Raw genomic sequence first — 19692 nt, 5'->3', positions numbered from 1 at the left:
AGGTTTCAACTTAACGCCCTAAGCAATTCCTAGGCTATTGCTAATATGTCCTTTAGACAATCTGAATACAAATAGCTAGCTTTGATTTAGTTCAACATGCTCTCATTATTTCCTGATATTCTCACCTTGATATCCTTAACTTTAGTAGCAGTAGGAGTAGTTACAGCAGTAGTAATAGCACTGAAAATAATTGTGGTAGAAGCATGCAAATATTGCCCTTTGTTTGTTCAACATCCCCTGTAGGATTCAACTTAATGTTCAAAAAATATTCCCAAAATATTGCTGATACATCCTTTTGACAACCTGCATGCACATGGTAGGTTTTGATTTAATTCAAATTCCTCCTCAATACACCCTAAAATTTTCACCTTCATAACCTTAGCCTTAGTAATAGTAGTTGTCACAGTAGTAGTAGTTGGAGTAGCAGTAATAGTAACAGCAGTAACAATAGTAATATGCACATATTGCTTTTTCATCAATTGAAAATCCCTCTCATCATGCCCTGAAGATTTCAACTTATTGCTCTAAGCTCTCTAAGATATTGCTGATAACCCTTTTGACAAACTGTTTACAGATAGTTTGTTTTGATTTAGTTCAACTTTCTCTAAACATTCCCTGAAATTTGCACCTTGATATCATTAGTCTTAGTAGTAGTCCCCATAGAAGTAGTGGTTGTAGCAGTAGTAGTAATAGTAGTGTGGGAATGTTACCTTTTAGTTTTGTTTTGACTTGACTACCCTTGGCCTTTTTGGGTATCAAAGGTCAAACATGCTAACTTTCCAATAACAAATACTATAAGCAAACAATGTGCAAATTGCATAACAGCCCATGTCCTGAGGGCTGGGGGTGGGGAGGTTGACATCCCAAGAGGTATAGTTGTTGGACCTTTCAACTATACTGAACAAAATGGCTATCTTGAAATTTTTATCTGATGAAATTCGTGGGAAAAGGTGCAGTGGAGGGGGTTGGTTGCTCTCTAATTATTTTTGATTCTTAAAAAAAGGGCAATAGAAATTTCAACTTCCAATGAAATGAGCCCCTTCCAAAGTCTCTACAACAGCTCCTTCCATATGGAGTGCCTTGGTGAAAAGAGAAAGGTGAGAACATCAATCAAACATTTTTTTATAAAGATATGAGATTTAGGAAAATTATTCTATTTCAATGATATTATGCATTATTTATTTGTTAGGTCATCTACAAACAAGATGCTAGGTTTCAGGTGGTGTCTGGCAATAGTAACATCAACCCCACATTAGGACCATTAAATTTAGTTACAAGAATTTGCAAAATGTTATTTTTAAGAATAGGAATACATCATTTTTTAGTAGCATCATTATTCTTCTTGGTATTTTACATAGTTTACTTGAAGAGGTCAGTTTAGTAATACAAAAAGAGTCCTGCATAGCAGATAATATTTGTTAAATTAGTTGCTCTTGTGATATTTCTGTTTACATAGTTTGTTTCAGCTATATCTTTGATTGTTGTAATGTTTAAAGGCATAAACTTTGTAAAGCTCCTTACTGCATCTGGTGTTAGAAACTAAATACAGATTTTAATGAGATTCTACACATTGGAACCACAATAAAAAATAAGAGAGTGCATATAAACATATTTTTGATGCATTTTTCAAATCTTTCTGTAATAACCATCCTCCCCCAGAGATCTCAGTCATCTCAGTTAATTCAGGTGGAATGTATTTCAAGGTAGAGAATACAGTATTGGATGTTACAGTTCCTACTGGCTGTGCTGATCTCTGTGCATATTGCTAATGTTGCAAAAATTTTATATACAATTCCAGCACAGCCAACCCAGCAAATTTATCTAGCATTAAAGCAGCAAATGGCACCATCTTTAATTTGTGCTATGTTTATTGTGGTAGGCTTTGTAAAGCTTACTGCATTTGTTATTAGTGAATACATAAATAAAAAATAAATTTGATTTTGATTTTACCATCTTATTAAAATAAAATTTTCTAAAGTAATGTTTTGTTCTACTTTATCATATTATTAATTTAAAACACTAGAAATTAAAGTATTTTTTAATTTTTATTTTACTTCACAATCTCATCAAATTATAAGAAATACTTTTTTTTATTCTACTTTATCATCTTATTACATATTATCTAGGGTAAAAACTGGAACAAAATATATTGATTTCTTTTATTTTTTTTTGTCTTTTATGGTGTTAAAAGAATCATTGCTTAGAAGCTTTTTTTCTTCAAGGCTTGCCTTTAGAGAAGGACTAATGAATGAATGAACGTTTTTTATTTCAGATCATAAATAACACAAGTTATACAATAGAGTATGAAAAAAGAAAAAAAACACAAAAAAGGGCGAAAAGAAAGGGTACTTTTGGATTATATGGGCCCCTCTAAAGAAGTCAAGTTTGCAAAAAATTAAGTAAGAAAAACGGGTTTTAATTTTTATAAAGCAGTGAATGCAATAAAATAAACACTTAATTAAACAAAAATACTCCAAATATTTTGGCCCCACATCCAAGAGCCTTTCTCAACAGAAAAAAAAGAAAAGAAAAAAATGAAACAAAGAATGTTCTTTTTAAAAACCTTAACTTACATCAAAATAAAAACATACTAAACACATAAAGAGAAAAAAATTATATTCAAATTTCAATTCAATTTATAATAGTTTAATTAAAAGGCAGGTAAGATCTTCAGCCAGTACTGATTTTAATAATAGTTCTGAAACAAAAGATGACCTTGCAAACAAAGGTCAGAATGGGTTAAATGCTGGGAAAAGTAAACAAACTGCAGCTAAGCTTGCAAGCAAACAAATCCATTCAATTTATAATTCAAACATTGGTTGATGAACTTGTGAGATTTAATTAGGGGTTATGGGTTGGGGGGTAGCTGACCTTTATTGTTTTGGTTTAAGTATAAATATATTCTTCATTTTTTTTATAGATTTCCATTTATATACTGTGAGGAGGGGTGTTTGAATCAATATAGACATTTAATTTTGCTTATATGCCAGTGAATGGAAGTGTTTATTTAATAGGCAAGTTTTGTTTCCTATTTATTTATATTTTTCCTTTTGTTGTTGTTGTTTTTTTTTCTCTTTATGTGTTTAGTATGTTTCTATTTTGATGTAAGTTAAGGTTTTTAAAAAGAACATTTTTTGTTTCATTTTTTTCTTTTCTTTTTTTCTGTTGAGAAAGGCTCCCAGACATGGGGCCAAAATATTCAGAGTATTTTTGTTTAATTAAGTGTTTATTTTATTGTATTCACTGCTTTATAAAAACTAAAGCCTGTTTTTCTTGCTTAATTTTTTGTAAATGGAAAAGTAGTGTGGTCTAAAAAATTATTTAAGTCAAGTCTGGTTAATGCTAATGTAATAAAATAAAATAGGATGACTATATAATAGCTTAAAAACAAATTTAGGCTATATATTTGCACATTAGGGGTGGCGGGTGGTGGTGATCAAAGCATTGCATATATTAAATACATAACCTAACCTAGGTACCTTTTCCCCCATCTAAACTCCAAAAGACAACACTTTAAATATCTTAAAACCATGCTAGATAAAGTATTTCTCTCAGTGGTGTCTTTAATCATTTTGTAAAAATGGGTTTTTCAATGTGTCTTTCCAATTTGACTATAGCGTCTCTTGTTGGAATTCTTTGGAGGGGCCCATATAATGCAAAAGTACCAAAGAAAGAAACAAACTAACTGTAGAAGCTTGTAAAAGCTGTACAAAACCCAGATTGGACAGAATTCTAGATGAGAGGCTACTCAATAATGTTGGGCAGTAGGATTTAATGGACCATGGCATAGCTGTTTTTATGCTCCTACCTTAACTCTTTCTCTATTGCTGAGATTCCTTCTCTATTGCTGGGAAAATGTTTTCAAGCTTCTACCTTGACTCATTTTCTATTTCTAGGAAGGTGTTTTTAAGCTTCTGCCTTGGCTCCTACCATGTTTAGACAAGATCAACTTTAATCAAGATAATTTTCTGAGGCTATCCCAAATTTAAACATTGAAAACAAAATTTTTAGTAAAATTCTACTTTAGTTACTTTTGGCTATGTTAGAAAGGGGTTAGGTCAGGAAAATGACACTTTTAGGGATAGGTCTAAAGGCTAAAGTATGTCCCAGAAAGGTATTTTGAAGTAGCTAACTCTACTCCTTCTACCTCTAGGGGGTCCCAACCTTTGTAACCCTTAAAAATCTGTGTGATATAAAAGTGAAACCTTCCAAAGGATCTTCTGCTTAAATGAAGTACAACAAAATTGTTTTCAGCTTCACAACTTTACTCAGTCCCAATTTACAAGGTTTTTACAATATGCAAATACATTTCCTAATTTTTGAAAAAAAAGCATTGATATGCCTTAAAATTCTACCCAAATACCAGGAACTGCATTATTCAGAACTAAAACCAGTAAAAAAGAAACTGATAAGTGGAAATTAAGGTAAAATGTGGTTTTGGCAGAATTTCAATAGGCAGTCATGTGTCCAAACATGACAAGTAGTCATACCTGTCATGTGTCCAAATTTCAGGACCCTCTAGAGGGAGAAGGATTGGAAGTAGGTACTTCAAAATACCTTCCCAGGAATAATTTAGCTGGCATACCCATCCCTGAAAGTTTCATTTTCCTAACTTAACCCCTTTTGAAGATAGCCAAAAGTAGCTAAAGTCAAATTTTTACAAATTTATTTCTGATTTTACCCCCCCCACCCCCCTAATGTGCAAATATATACCCTGAACTGGTATATATAGGGGTGGGGATAAAACTCATTTGCAGCAAAAATGATTATTATATTTGGAATGATCATAAAAAAGGCATTGGGTGCAGTGGCGCCAATTCACAAAAATGTAGGGGGGGCAAGGATTTTTTTTCGATTTTTTTTAAATTAAGATGCAAAAAAAAGAACAACATTTAGCAAACATACCTAAAACAGGGGGTAGCTGTGAGGTCGCTGCTTGGAAAAATTGTTGACTAATCTATCCAAATCCAGTTTCTTTACCTCCTCTTTTTCAATGGCCATTATCATGAGATCACTGAGTCTGTCGCTTCCCATTGTTGATTGCAGATAGTCTTTCACACGCCCTAATGCCGAGAAGAATCGTTCATTACTGGCAGTGGTCACAGGCAAAGTAGCAACTAGCTTCATCAGTTTTAGCACTGCAGAATAGGCAACTGGGAGGTCGGATAAGATTTCGATAGCTCAAAGAAGATTCATTTTTGAAATATCACTTTTTGACAGATGCAGCTTTGCAAGAGAAAGCTGGGATTCTATGGCATGGTCATTGACACCGAGAATCTCTTGGTAATGACACATAACTCTTTCCACTTTCAAAAGTTTGAGAAAATTGGAACTTGATGGGTCAAAGGAAGATAAAGCGTCAAGCAGAGGCATATTCTGCATGAAATGTTGATCCATCTCACTTGTGACACAATCTATTACCTCAAAGTACAGAAGTTTACTGCAGTCTGATTCAACTGGCTGACTGATATTGCGTTTACCAGTTGTTGAGTTTGAAAGAAAGTCTTTGAGACAAATGGAAATGGCTTGACTTCTCTTGCTTCAAGCACTGGTTTTAGATTGTGGAGATTTCGATTCCTGGATATCGTTTAAAGCCAAGAATTCAGATATGTTTTTGCTTAAGTTGTTCCATTCATTATCATTTCTCAGCTTTTGGAGTGTCTCATATGTCTCAGAAATCAGTGCAAGTGCCTTATAAATCAACAAACTTCCGGATTAAAGTTGCTCTGATAAACAATTTACAATGACTAATACTTTTTCCATTATGTGTAAAGTTGAAACAAAAGAGGCAGAGTTGATTTTGTCTAGTAGTCCTTTTGCTTCACACGCTGCCTTGCCATTGGAACTATCAGAGACTGCGGCAAGCACAGCAACAATACAATCAAATCTGGCCTTCACCTTTGAAATAGAGCGGACTGCGTAAAACCAGCGAGTCTGGACGGTCCTCTCTAGCTCCAAGACTTTTTGCCCACTAATACACTGGGATTCCACAAATAGCTTGTGACATGTATTGCTGCATGATATAAATGCGTAAAGTCTTTGCACCACAGAGAAAAATTCAGAAAGTTTGCTGATATTTTTTAGGCAGTCAGTCAAAACCAAGTTTAATCTGTGGGCGTGACAGTGTACATAAACTGCATGAGGCACCTTCTCCCTAAACTTTGCTTGAACTCTGTTAAATTCCCCACTCATAACGGATGCGCCATCATAACATTGGGCAATACACAGCATCAAATCTACACCAAGCTTATCTATAGTTTCACAAATCAAGGTGGATAAGCTCTCAGCATCTAATTTGTGCATGTGATAGCAGCTGATTGGTCGCTCCACTACTTTTCCATTTGATATGTACCTGAGTAGGATTGCTAATTGTTCTTTTCTAGAAACGTCTTTTGTCTCATTAACAAGAATAGCAAAGTAATCAGCTGATTTTACTTCTGAAATAATATCTTGGCACAAGGCATTTCCTATCAGTGTAACTGCGTCATTTTGGTACTGATGACTGCAATAGTGACCATATCGGCACTGTAACTTGGCCTTCAGCTTTTCGTTGCCTTTAGACATTTCCTCCATCAATTCAACCAAATTATCCTGGTTTGCAGATGTTTCTGATTTGTCATGACCCCTCAAAGCAAGACCCTGGCGGCCAAGAAAGCAAATAACACGAAAAATGTACTTCACATGATCTCTATTTTCCTGAACCTTTTGAGATCTGGATTGAATTAAGGCATTTGCTATAGATTTCAAAGTATCAGTACTCATTATCTCAAATTCCATCCATGCTGACATACAATGCCTATGTCTTTTAGAACCATCATGTTGCTTTAATAGACAGAACTGTTGTTCCACTTGCAAAATCCTGACTCAATGAAAGCCCTTTTTCCAGCAGTTTCTCTAGCCCTTAGAGTCCCCATAGAAAAATGGCGGCAAGCAAAACAAAACACATAATTCAAGTTTTTCGAGTATTCAATCCATTCATAAGTCTTATAGTAATTTGCACTGGATTTCCTACTGTTAGAAGTGGAAGCTAGATATCTCTCAAGAATAGGTTGAGCTGGTTTGTCATGACGCATCCTAGAGATATCTGAGAGAGTTTCTTGACTGCTACTGGAACCTGCAAGGGGTTCAGCAATGCAGACCAAAATTTCATGTTGATCTGAGCCATTTATTGTTCCGCTTGTTTCCAAAATTCTGTAACAGGTGGGGGAATTTATCTCAACTAACCCAAGACTTTGGGCGCTGACACTATTGCCAGTTTCTTGCACTAAAGTTTCTTCATTTTTCTTCCGCATTATCACCGAAAAAAAAATCCAAACTACCCCGCTTAGAAACCCCATAAACCAATCACTTACATTTCCTGTTCACAACAGTCCCATACACTCCACTGGGACTAGTCATCCCATAAACTATTCAACAACGTCAAGAATCTGCTGACCAAAACCCCCTTGAAACCCTAGAACACATTTCCTTTCCCAGCTACTAAAAAAGGGAATATACAAAACTCATAGTTTACAACAAATTCTTCACAAGAAAAATAACGAAACAGGTATTGACCACATGAAGCTTAGTTTTGAATGAACCCTACTTGGAAATAAAATAGTGTAGACACACTTGCTCTTAGACATTTCAAAACAAGATTATATAATTAGGGCACCAGTTTGTTGGTCGTATTTATTGGACCAGTTGCTGGTTTAATAGAAAATAGCTGTGAAATACAAATAAGAAGGTAATTTTCAAAGGCTCGGGGGGGGGGCATGGCCCCCCCTAATTGGTGCCCCTGATTGGGTGGTATGTTTACTTTATTTGTAAGTCAATAATATGAACTGTGAAAAATTTACCAGAATAAACTTATCTCTATGACCAGAATTGCATCCTGTATCCAAATTTGACATGCATTTGCAAAAGAAATGAACTTTACCTCAACCCTTATATAGGCTATACCAATTTAGGGTATATTTTCACACTAAGGGGGGGGGAGGATAAAATTAATTTCTGACACAAATGAATATTAAATTTGGATTCAGGATGCAATTCTGACTATAAAGGTAAGTTTGAGCATTACCCCACTTCTCCACCCCCTAATGTGCAAATATCCCCCTGAATTGATATAGCCTATATAGGATGGCAGTAAAATTTATTTCCAATGCAAATGCATAGCCTAGCCTATTAAATTTGGATCCAGTATGCAATTCTGATTATACAGATAAGTTTATTTCTTAGCTACCCAAATAGTCTGTTAATATAAACTTTAACTTGGCCTAGCTCTAACTATTAGCTAGTCCCAAATCTCTAAGCCTATATACATCATGTACAAAATTAGGAACTTGTTATCAAGCTCAATTTTATTTAAAATAACTGCCTTACATTATGTACTGTCCAAGTACATGGGGTCTTACCCTAGACCATAAAGTAAGGATTTGAATAGTAATACTTTATTAAAATGTTTCCTTCAATAGAGCTGCTCAAGCAACCTGTTAATATTTTTTTTAGTCTACAACCAAGTTAATTAAAAACTAGATTTAGTTTTGCCTACTGTAAGACTAACACCCAAGAAAAGTATTGATATGCTATAAAAGTTACTTACACCGTTTCAAAGCATCTTCATAGCTTAAAATTATATGTTTTGATCCTTTTAGCCCCATTTTTCAAATATATTCATTTTAGAGTTAGACTATATCTATTTTATTTCTTCATAAAAAGGACTCTAGAATTACAAAACGGTATGACGCTGCCTTGAAAAGATTATAACCAGTCAGGTTTAATCTAAATATAGCTATGCTGGTCCCAAGCCTTCATTAGTACATTAATTAGTAGTTTATTGGTTCTGGCTTTGCACGCTAGCTTCACGTAAAGGCCACAACTTTAGATACTGATTTGTAAATTATCCAAAACATAGAGAGATAAGAAGAAACGGAACTTGTAAATTATAATTTAAAAAGAAAGCTCTTATTTGGCGTCTCAAATTTTTGCTATAAATTCCTACTATTACTACTATAACTACTGATGATACTACTACTGCTAATAAACTTAAGGGTATTAAGGCAAAATTTTTGGACAATATTGAAACTGTACTGAAATACATCGAAACACACTATGCCAACATAAGTTTTCAACAGGACGTATCATTAATACTTCAGGATCGGTTGATGGTATTAAGTTGAAAATTTCATTGTGTGTTGAAGAGGATGTTTAAAAAAAACAAACAAAGGTACTATGTGCATGCTGTTAGTAATGCTACAACTTCAACTAATGTGCTACACAAGCTAAGGGTACTAAGGTAAAGCTTACAAGGAATATTTAGACGGATGTTGAACTAAATAAAAAAGAAATATGATCGTGTAGATTGTCAAAAGGGAAACAAAGCAGTGTCACAATAACGGCTTACATTATTAAAATAACCCTTTCAGGATAAGTTGTGGATAACCCTTTCAGGCTACTACCTATTGCTACTAAAACTAAGACTTTACTATCAACTCTATTCCTACTATTACTACTATAACTACTGGTGCTACTACTACTGCTAATAAATCTAAGGGTATTAAGGCAAAATTTTTGGACAATATTGAAACTGTACTGAAATACATCGAAACACACTATGCCAACATAAGTTTTCAACAGGACGTATCATTAATACTTCAGGACCAGTTGATGGTATTAAGTTGAAAATTTCATTGTGTGTTGAAGAGGATGTTGAAAAAAACAAACAAAGGTACTATGTGCATGCTGTTAGTAATGCTACAACTTCAACTAATGTGCTACACAAGCTAAGGGTACTAAGGTGAAGCTTACAAGGAATATTTAGACGGATGTTGAACTAAATAAAAAAGAACTATGATCGTGTAGATTGTCAAAAGGGTGACAAAGCAGTGTCACAATAACGGCTTACATTATTAAAATAACCCTTTCAGGATAAGTTGTGGATAACCCTTTCAGGCTACTACCTATTGGTACTAAAACTAAGACTTTACTATCAACTCTATAACTACTATAACTACTGGTGCTACTACTACTGCTAATAAATCTAAGGGTATTAAGGCAAAATTTTTGGACAATATTGAAACTGTACTGAAATACATCGAAACACACTATGCCAACATAAGTTTTCAACAGGACGTATCATTAATACTTCAGGACCAGTTGATGGTATTAAGTTGAAAATTTCATTGTGTGTTGAAGAGGATGTTTAAAAAAAACAAACAAAGGTACTATGTGCATGCTGTTAGTAATGCTACAACTTCAACTAATGTGCTACACAAGCTAAGGGTACTAAGGTGAAGCTTACAAGGAATATTTAGACGGATGTTGAACTAAATAAAAAAGAACTATGATCGTGTAGATTGTCAAAAGGGAGACAAAGCAGTGTCACAATAATATCAAAGGAAGCAAAATCAAAGGAAGCGCTGCTCTACCATAGCTAGTGATATCATCGATATTTTAAAGGAGTTAATTTGATTGAAATTTCTAGTACCTTTCTTTAGAGTTAAAAGTGACTAGAGGGCAATAAGCCCTCCTCTTTAGCTCATAATTATCCCAACACTTCCAATGAAAATTTTATAATGGCCATTTTGTCCGGCATAGTTGAACGGTCTTGTAACTATATTTCTAGAGCTAGTGTCTAGGTTAATCTCCTCACCCCTAGTTATTCAATTGACCCATAATGTTTAAAAACTAAATGTTGCCTTAAGATCAAATCAAAACGCACACTGTGTATGCTGGTTGTCAATAAGACATCTCAGCATCCCAAGAACAACTGAGGGTATTATATTCAAGCTTTCGGGGAAACTTTTATTGCAGATTCTTCTCTTACAGTTTATCTGAATCAAAAGAGAATGAGTGTATCCAAGCTGTCAAAGAGCATAGATATAACTTTTTGCGAATGGTATTAGGTTTTGTTCTTCAGGTCAACTAGAGGAGGTATACAACTAAATTAAATACTGCTATTTGTATTCAGATTTTCTAAGGTTGTATGTAGTTAAAAATTGTTGAAAAAGTTTTTCCAGCAGACAAATAGCAGGCCAAACTATGTATTCTTAAACCAAAAAGATTTAAACTATTATTTTCTTTTTCCCTGAAAAAGACTATGTCAATATAAAACGAACAGAAATTAATTTAAAAAAACTTTTTCCATAAAATAAGCTTTTCAAAGAAAGGTAAAGAACCCCATTACACCAACAATGAGCTAAAATAAAATAAAAAAATCTACAAACCATAAAACAACCACAAACCAGCATCGATAGATGAATAAAACCCAAAACGAACAGAAATTACAATAAATAACCAAGTCAAACTCAAAATGAGCAGAAATTAACACGAGTAAGGCTCAAAACCCCTATGCATCCCCAAGGCCAGAAAAAAATTGCACTTTACTGAAAAAAATTTAATTTTTTTAATTTTATAACTTTAATAAATTAAATATTATTAACATTTTAAGGAATAAATATAAGATTATGTACATTATACTGACAATACACATCCATTTGTATTCAAACCTGGAAGTTTTAATTCATTGCTATTAACTATTTCTCTACTACTGCTACTACTACTAGCAACTCACCGCAGCACCAAGCCGCCTGAGGCCAACAAAGCTACGCAAGCTCCTTCTCCATCCCAATCTATTCAAAGCTTTCTTCTTAACACCCTCCCATGAAGTTCCCATTTCCTTTAAATCTTTCTATACAAGATCGTCCCACCCCGATCGCAGAAGACCTGCTTTCCGTTTAACCCTAGACAGTTGGCCGAAAAGGACAATCTTCGGCAATCTGCCATCCTTCATCTGCAAAATGTGCCCTAGGTATCCCATCCTGTCTCTCATTGTAGCCCTAGAAATTCGGATTGAGCCACACTTTTCGTACAGCCTAGTGTTTGAAATAGGGTCAATCAGCTGGGTACCCAGAACAATCCGTAGCCAATTTCTCTGGAAATTTTCTAGCAAATCTTCATATAAAGCGTTTTGATTTTGTTCAACAATGGAAGGAAAGCATATGTCAAACATGGAAAGCATAGGTAAAACATGCCCACCTTTCTCAATAGCATAAACTACACATAAGCAAAGACAGACTGCCCAATTTACAGACTCCTGTCCTAAATTTGGGGGTGGGGCTTGGGGGGTGGGGGACATCCCAAAAGACAAAATGACAAGACTTTTCAACTATGCTGAACAAAATAGATGTCTCAATATTTAATTGGATGTGTTTTAGGAAATGATGGTCAGGGAGGGGGGTTGTCCTTGAATCCCCTCTTAAATAGGGTAGTAGAACTTTTGACTTCAATAGAAACCTTATATAACCCTGGGGCCTGACCAACCCTTTTTCAACCCAGGATGCATTGTTATATGATCTTTGGACTATTTTGAACAACATGACTATCTCAAAATTTTGATTTTCGATGCAATTGCGTGAAAAGGGTGTTGAGAGGTGGGGTTAGTTGCTTGCTGTCTGATTACTTTTGAGTCTTATGAGCCTCCAAAATTTTTACAACCCATTCCATAAAAATATTGTATACCCTAAGGCATAACTTTCAACCCTTGACCCCAGGTTTTTTTTTGTGTCTGGGGGGGGGGCTGTATCAGCCCGAGAGGCACTGTTACATGATTTTTGAACTATTTAAAAATAACTGTCTGCAAGTTATGATCGAATACAATTGGGGAAGAAGGGCATGGAGGGGTTAGTAGCCCTTCGATCAATCATTTACAACCCTTTTCCCAGGCTCTATGCGTTTGTATCAGCCCTGAAATCATTGTTATATTATCTTTGGACTATTTTGAACAAAGTGGCTATCTCAAAATTTTGATTGGATGCAATGTAAACATGGAACTATTAAAAATTATCATATTTTGGCCCCACATTTCTGACGAAATTTGCTCAATTCTAGCTTAATGAGAAAAAAACAAAGCAAAAAGACACTTCAATTTTAAAATGTTTTTTTTTAGATAAAAGCTGGTTGCTTAGGCCAAGAAAAGCCCTGTCTCTTCTTATATAGGAGGTTCAAAGTGCTAATCTCACGCTTTAGTGATTTATTTTTAACTATAATCTAATATTTAAAATTTGAAAGTGACAGAAATTGGGAACCTAATTGCATTAGAAAACAATTCTGACTTATCAACATGTTTTAACAGGGAGTGATTTGTCAATAATACGACAAGAAAATATTCAAAATATAATAAAAATGGAGTTATATTCTGTTTTTCCCATAGTCTAAAGCCATCAAACAATCTTTGTTGTTTAGATACTGATTTAAACGGATTCGTTGGTAATTGGAACAAGAAAGAAAATAGAATAAAGACAGTTTTCAAAACTTGTAGAAACTGCTTATGACTAAGGCGCATAATAATATATATATATTAATTCGAGTACCCTTAACTGGAACTCGATATTCTATAACACTAAGATGAAGCAAGAAGTCTGTATTTAATAGAATTTATTAGAGATTATAGTGAGCTAATAACACTTTTGTTATTATTTGTCAAAAACTCTATTGTAATGTCTTATCAAACAGTTCGTGGTAACGAACTGTAAGTAAGGAACGACCCGGCTAAATAGTAACCGAAACTCTAAAAAACGGAATTTTGAAACCAATAGATGCATCAAACGAATTAGATTTTTATTCTAATTTCAAATATATAGGTTTCATCAAGTTTAGTCCCACCCATCAAAAGTTACGCGCCTGAGAAAATTTGCCTTATTGTCGAAAAAAGGGGGAAACAGCCCCTAAAAGTGACACCATCAGATTTAGCGTATCAGAGAACCCTACTATAATAGTTTCAAGCTCCTATCTGCAAAAATGTGGAATTTTATATTTTTTGCCAGGAGAAAGATCACGGATGCGTGTTCATTTTTTTTTTTACCCCAGGGGTGATCGTATCGACCCAGTGGTCCTATAAACTCGGGGGCGTGCTCATTCGAAAGGAAATTAAAAGTTTTAGTACCCTTTTTAAGTGACCAAAAAATGGAGGGCAACTAGGCCCCCTCCCACGCTAATTTTTTCCCAAAGTCACCCAGTCAAAATTTTGAGATAGCCATTTTGTTCAGCATGGTCGAAAAATACAATAAATATGTCTTTGAGGATGACTTAATCCCCACAGTCCCCGGGGGAAGGTCTGAAAGTTATGAACCTTGCCCAATATAGCATTGGTTATTGGGAAGTATACATAAGTTTTCAGGGGGGATTTTTTCTGGTAGCTGGGGAGATGGGCCGGGGTTTACGTGGGAGGATCTGTCCATGGAGGACCCTTTCATGGGGGAAGGGACATTGCTGTGAAGGGGGCACCGATTTCCCAGCATTAATAAAAAAAACGATGAAAAATTAAATAAAAAAAACAACAATTTTTTCAACTAAAAGTAAGGAGCAACATTAAAACTTATAACCAACAGAAATTACTACGTATATAATTGGGTACGCCCCTAGTCTTTACCTCGCTCTTTACGCTAAAGTTTTATTGTACTTTCATCAGAGCTATTTATTCTAATTAACGGCATTTGTGATTAAGAGGTCATTCATAAAGAATTGGAACAAAATCTGAATAGCGTAAAGAGCGAGGTATTGACTAGGGGGCCGATCCCCTAATATACATAATAAAAATTTACGAATATAGAAGTTCGTTACATTAGTTAATTCGTAAGTTATTTAGCCAAAAAAAGTAAAATTAATATACAAATTTTGTTTTAATCATTCATGTACGGTGACCCAAAATCAAAGCTGCATTAATTTAAAAACGCTCAGAAATTAAATGAAAAAAACGAGTTTTTTTAACTGTAAGTAAGGAGCGACATTAAAACCTTAAAACGAACAGAAATTATCCCGTATATGAAAGGGGCTGTCCGCTCCTCAACGATCTCGCTCTTTACGCTAAAGTTTGACTCTGTCTCACAACTTTATTTTTTAAAACAATAAAAGAAACTTTAGTGTAAAGAGCGAGGCGTTGAGGAGGGGACATGCCCTTTCATATACGGAATAATTTCTGTTCTTTTTAAGTTTATTGTCGCTCCTTACTTTCAGTTAAAAAAAACTTGTTTTTTTTATCTAATCAAAGAAACATCGTATAACAAAATACTTATTTAAAATGTCATTTAGAGGATAGAAATCCTCTTTTATTTGTATTAAGTTTATATAATACAAATATTTATTTTATACAAACAATTTTATTTGTATATATTATAAATAATTTACACAAATAGTTTTATTTGTATTAAAACAAATTTCTCATGAAAAGGGTGTAGCCTAGCAATAGAGAGAGGTGTTTGAAATACATTAGTATCAGAACTTAGGCTTGGCTCTTAACAAGGAACTGGCTGATTTTAAAATTAATGACTTATTTTTTTTAGAGGAGAATTTGATATTCTTTCATTCCAAAGTAAATTCTATGTAACTTCCACGTTCAAAAAATAATACCAATTTATGATCCTCTAAAAGGCTATGGGCTATAACAAGGTTTACCTAAAATTAGACAAATGTGACGTCGATCTCAGCGCTGTTATTTTATTTCATTTGAAAATTTTTAGTCGCTTGTCTAGCTTCTTAATGAGAACTCATTGTAAGTCGTTAGATTTTGGTTGACCTTTTTTGAATTGGATTAATTGGTTTCTATTGTTTTAATACATTTGTTTTTTATTTTATCTGTTATTTTCTTATGCGTTGTTAGCTTTTCAATTCATACGATATGGGTTTTATTTTCAAGCCTATTATAAAAATTCAACACAAGGCTATTCTCTGGTATCAGAGGATTACTAGAAATTAAATTATATATTATTTATTTTATGTAGAGGAGGAACGGTGATTTATATTTAAGAGTTTGGGGTTGTCTCGAACAAGAGGTTAGTCTGGACAGGCCATTTGCTTTCAAATTGCCATCTGTATCGTTGTGCAAAAAATCATGAAGTAGTCTCCTATATTTATATGCTACGGAAGCTCATTCAGAAAGTAATTAGTTTTAACGTTTATGAAAAAACAGTATTAAGTGGATTTTTGAGGTAAGTCATTTGATTTTTCGATCCTTTTTTAAGTTTTGTAGCAGCTCATATTAACTTCCAATAAAGTTTACGCTTTTTAGCTTATAAGTAGACATTCAAAAGAGACATTTTTGGTTTAGAATAACACTGTCATCTGAGTTGGTTTTCTCAGGACTTATATTCAAAGATCTATGGTTACAATGGGGTGATTTTAAACGCCTGTTAAGGGGTTACTTCGGACACTTTAATGAGATATCCGGAATAATGCTAGACATTTATCTTCACTTTTTAATATTATCGACAATTTTATTTTGCTTCAAGTGAAGCCTCTTGTCTACTAAATTGATTACGAACGAATCTTCAGATAACTGCATACAATTTCCACAAATTTTATATTTCTCTAGATAAAGCAAAAACGGTTTACAGTTCTGAGTACTTTCTTTCGTCACCCAGTATATACTAAAAAAAAAAAAAAAAAAAAAAAAAAAAAAAAAAAAAAAAAAATCTAAGAAGCAAAGGATCTCTTCTTATTTCTCTATTATTTCCTATATCTCTCTTCCTATTTTTACTTCTTTACTTTATTTAATATTTGCTTTATTTCTTTACTTACTACTACTACTAACCATCGCATCATCAAGCCTTCCAAGGAACACACAGCTACGTACACTCCTCCTCCATCACACTATTCAAAGCTTCCCTCTTTACATTCCCCAGGAAGTCTCTGCTTCCTTCAAATCTTTCTTTATGACATCCTCCTACCCCACCCCAAAAAAACCTGCTTTCCGTTTAGCCCTAGAAGGTTAGCCGAAAAGGACAATCTTCGGCAATCTCTCATCCTTCATCCGCAAAACGTGCCCTAGCTATCTCAACCTTTCTCTCATTATAGCCCAAGAAAACAGGATTAAACCACACTTTTTGTACAGCCTGCTGTTTGCAATACGGTCAGTCACCCGGGTACCCAGAACAATCCTTTGGCAATTTCTCTGAAAAACATCTAGCAAATCTTCATTCGCTTTTCGAGCGCCCGCGCTTCAGAGTCATACTTGATGACTGTCATCACCGTACCTTCCAAAATTCTAACCTTGGTTTGCAGACATATCTTCCTCTTCTTCCAAAAAAGATTTTAACTGTGAAAAAACACCCTGAGCCTTGGCTATTCTATTTTAACATTTTCCCTGCTCCCACTGTCTTTAGTAATAATACTACCAAGGTAAGTGAAGCTGTCCATCTGGTCAATCTTTTCGTTAACCAAAGTCACCTTTTATTTTCATTTATTCTTAGCCTTAGTGACTTAGTCTTCTTAACATAATTTTTTTTTGCAGATGACTTGTAAATTGCCTGTAACTATATCTTTTATCAACATTTAAAAATTGTGGCAATCAATAACGAGCTGAACTAAGGTTGAAGAAATAACTTTTTCGATAAAATAAGTTTTTCAGAGAAAATTATGAGCTATATTAAACATAAGACGATCATAAATAAAGTCAAATAGTAATTTATTGTAAACTGAACATAAATTAGTATCATTGAACAAATGAAATCCCAAACTAACAGAAATTAAATAATTAATCAAGCCTAGCACAAAATGAACATAAATTATCACACACAGAATTAGGGCTAACGTAAGTCTTAAGAAGTCACAGTCGTAAATAGTAACACTGCGGCAGACACGTGCCGCAGTACTGGCGTTATGGTCGAAAATGCATGCACTTGAAAGTAGTCTCAGTCACAAGAAGTTGATTTTGTAAGTAATTGCAGTCAAAAGAGGTTACAATTTTTAAGTTATTACAGTTGCATGTCATCAAACACAAGAATATTTGCAGTCACATTCAAAAGTGACATCAGTCACGAATCTGAGTATTCACAGTTACAATTAGTCATGGTCATAGCATTTGCAATAGTTAGTAAGAGAAGAAGTATTATTAGTATTAATCAAACAGTTCGTGGTAACGAACTGTAAGTAAGGAGCGAACCGGCTCAATGGTAACCGAAACTCTAGAAAACGGGGTTTTGATACCAATAGATACATCAAAAGAATCAGATTTTAAAGCCAATTTGAAATATATAAGCTTCATCAAGTTTAGTCCTACCCATCAAAAGTTACGCGCCTGAGAAAATTTGGCTGATTTTCAAAAAAAGGGGGAAAGACCCCCTAAAAGTTATAGAACCTTAATGAAAAGCACACCATCAGATTCAGCGTATCAGAGAACCCTACTGTAGAGATTTCAAGCTCCTATCTAAAAAAATGTGGAATTTTGTATATTTTGCCAGAAGAAAGATCACGGATGCGTGTTTATTTGTTTGTTTTTTTGTTATGTTTGTTTGTTAGTTAAGGAAACTTCCCTTTACTAAAATTACTTCCAGGCTTAGTAGTTTAAAAAATGTAAGATTGCAAATCTTAAGATGGTCAATCCTTAGGCTTAATGGTTCTGATTTTTTTTCAATTCCTATTAAACAGTAAGACACAAATATATATATATATATAGGTGTTTTGTGCACGTAGGATTTTGAGTCATAAAGATAAATTTACATTTCGTATAGAATATATATAGGGACGATGTGACTGATAAAAATTATTACGTTGATACTGTATTTATGTAGATAATACCCTCTTCTAAACAATATGCAAACGACTTAAAGATTAATACTCTCGTATTTCAGTCTTTTAAGGCTGGTAATTTAGTTAACTTAAAGCTTTACAGAAATAACAGGGGACGCAAAACATTAAATCTCATCTATAAAACCGCTAGAACTTCTATGTTTCTAGATTTTATTTCTGATGGAAACAAGAGAGAGCTTATAGCAATCTTGAAATAAAAATAGACTGAGAGACAAGAAGATGAAACACGAGCCAAGAGAATACAGGGGGGAAAAAACTTTATTTCTAGAGAGAGTAAAGTGATGGAAAACCCTAGGAAAGGGGGGAGCCCTACTAAACAGAGGAGGCTAAATGAAATTGAAATCTTATAGGTTAGTGCAGTGTTATCGTTTATCTGAGTTAGAAAAAACAGCCCCTTCTGTTGTAATAGGTCTACTACCATATGAAGAATAATTAAATAAGTGACATAATAAGTTGATGCTAAAAAAAATCTGGTTGCAATAATTATAAGCCCGGATAAATGTCTAATAGAGGACAAAGTTATAATTAGTCGGAGATTGGATTGGCTGATCCCCCCTAGCCCTCCAATAATTGCTCTGACAAGGATAAAAAAGGAGCTTGTAAATTGGGTTATAATTAGCCCTAGAAGAAGTCCAATTTTTTGAAAAGTTATTTAGAGGGCTAAGATTTTCCATGACATAGACTTAGAAATGCTCACTAGTCATATATGAAACAGGGCTGCTCCGATCTTAGTTAATAGAGCAAGAGGGGTCAAAAACGAAAATGATTGATTTAGTGCACTCGCTAAAAAGATCATTGAGGCTACCGATTGGATTAAGAAATATTTTAGTCTATTTTCCTTTCTTTTTTCAATTATAATGGGGATAAATCTTAAAGAGTTTATTTCTATTCTAATCTACAAACCTAATCAGGAGTGGGCAGATACTATAAGGACGCAGGAAAAAAATAAGCATAATCATTTAGTCATTTAAAGAGATTTCTATATCATTGGGTTTTGAGCCCATTTGCTTAATTTAGCTTAATATTTAATCCCGCCAGGATAGAAAGACCCCCCCCCCCCCCCGAGAACGCTTCATAAATGAAGCGGTTTGAGGGAGGGGTTTTTCTCGGAGGCTAAGTCAAAGCTTA

At 34.2% G+C, this 19692-nt stretch overlaps 1 protein-coding gene across 2 annotated transcripts in view; it reads right to left on the bottom strand.

Moving 5' to 3' along the window:
* Positions 1-8665, bottom strand: part of Usp32 (Ubiquitin specific protease 32) — a 216072-nt gene extending 207407 nt beyond the window's left edge. For both annotated transcript variants that reach the window (XM_089095543.1, XM_089095544.1), the window contains exon 1: positions 8585-8665. In XM_089095543.1, the coding sequence (XP_088951669.1) occupies positions 8585-8642 (58 nt within the window). In that variant the 5' untranslated portion in view covers positions 8643-8665. The remainder of the gene's footprint in view (positions 1-8584) is intronic.
* Between the last annotated feature and the right edge of the window lie 11027 nt (positions 8666-19692).

Source organism: Artemia sp. Qi Xiang Cuo, chromosome 10, assembly GCF_049724085.1.
Source record: "Artemia sp. Qi Xiang Cuo chromosome 10, ASM4972408v1, whole genome shotgun sequence".
NCBI lineage: Eukaryota > Metazoa > Arthropoda > Branchiopoda > Anostraca > Artemiidae > Artemia > Artemia sp. Qi Xiang Cuo.
Note: the sequence above shows the minus strand (reverse complement) of the source record. Positions and strands in the feature narration are given on the sequence as shown.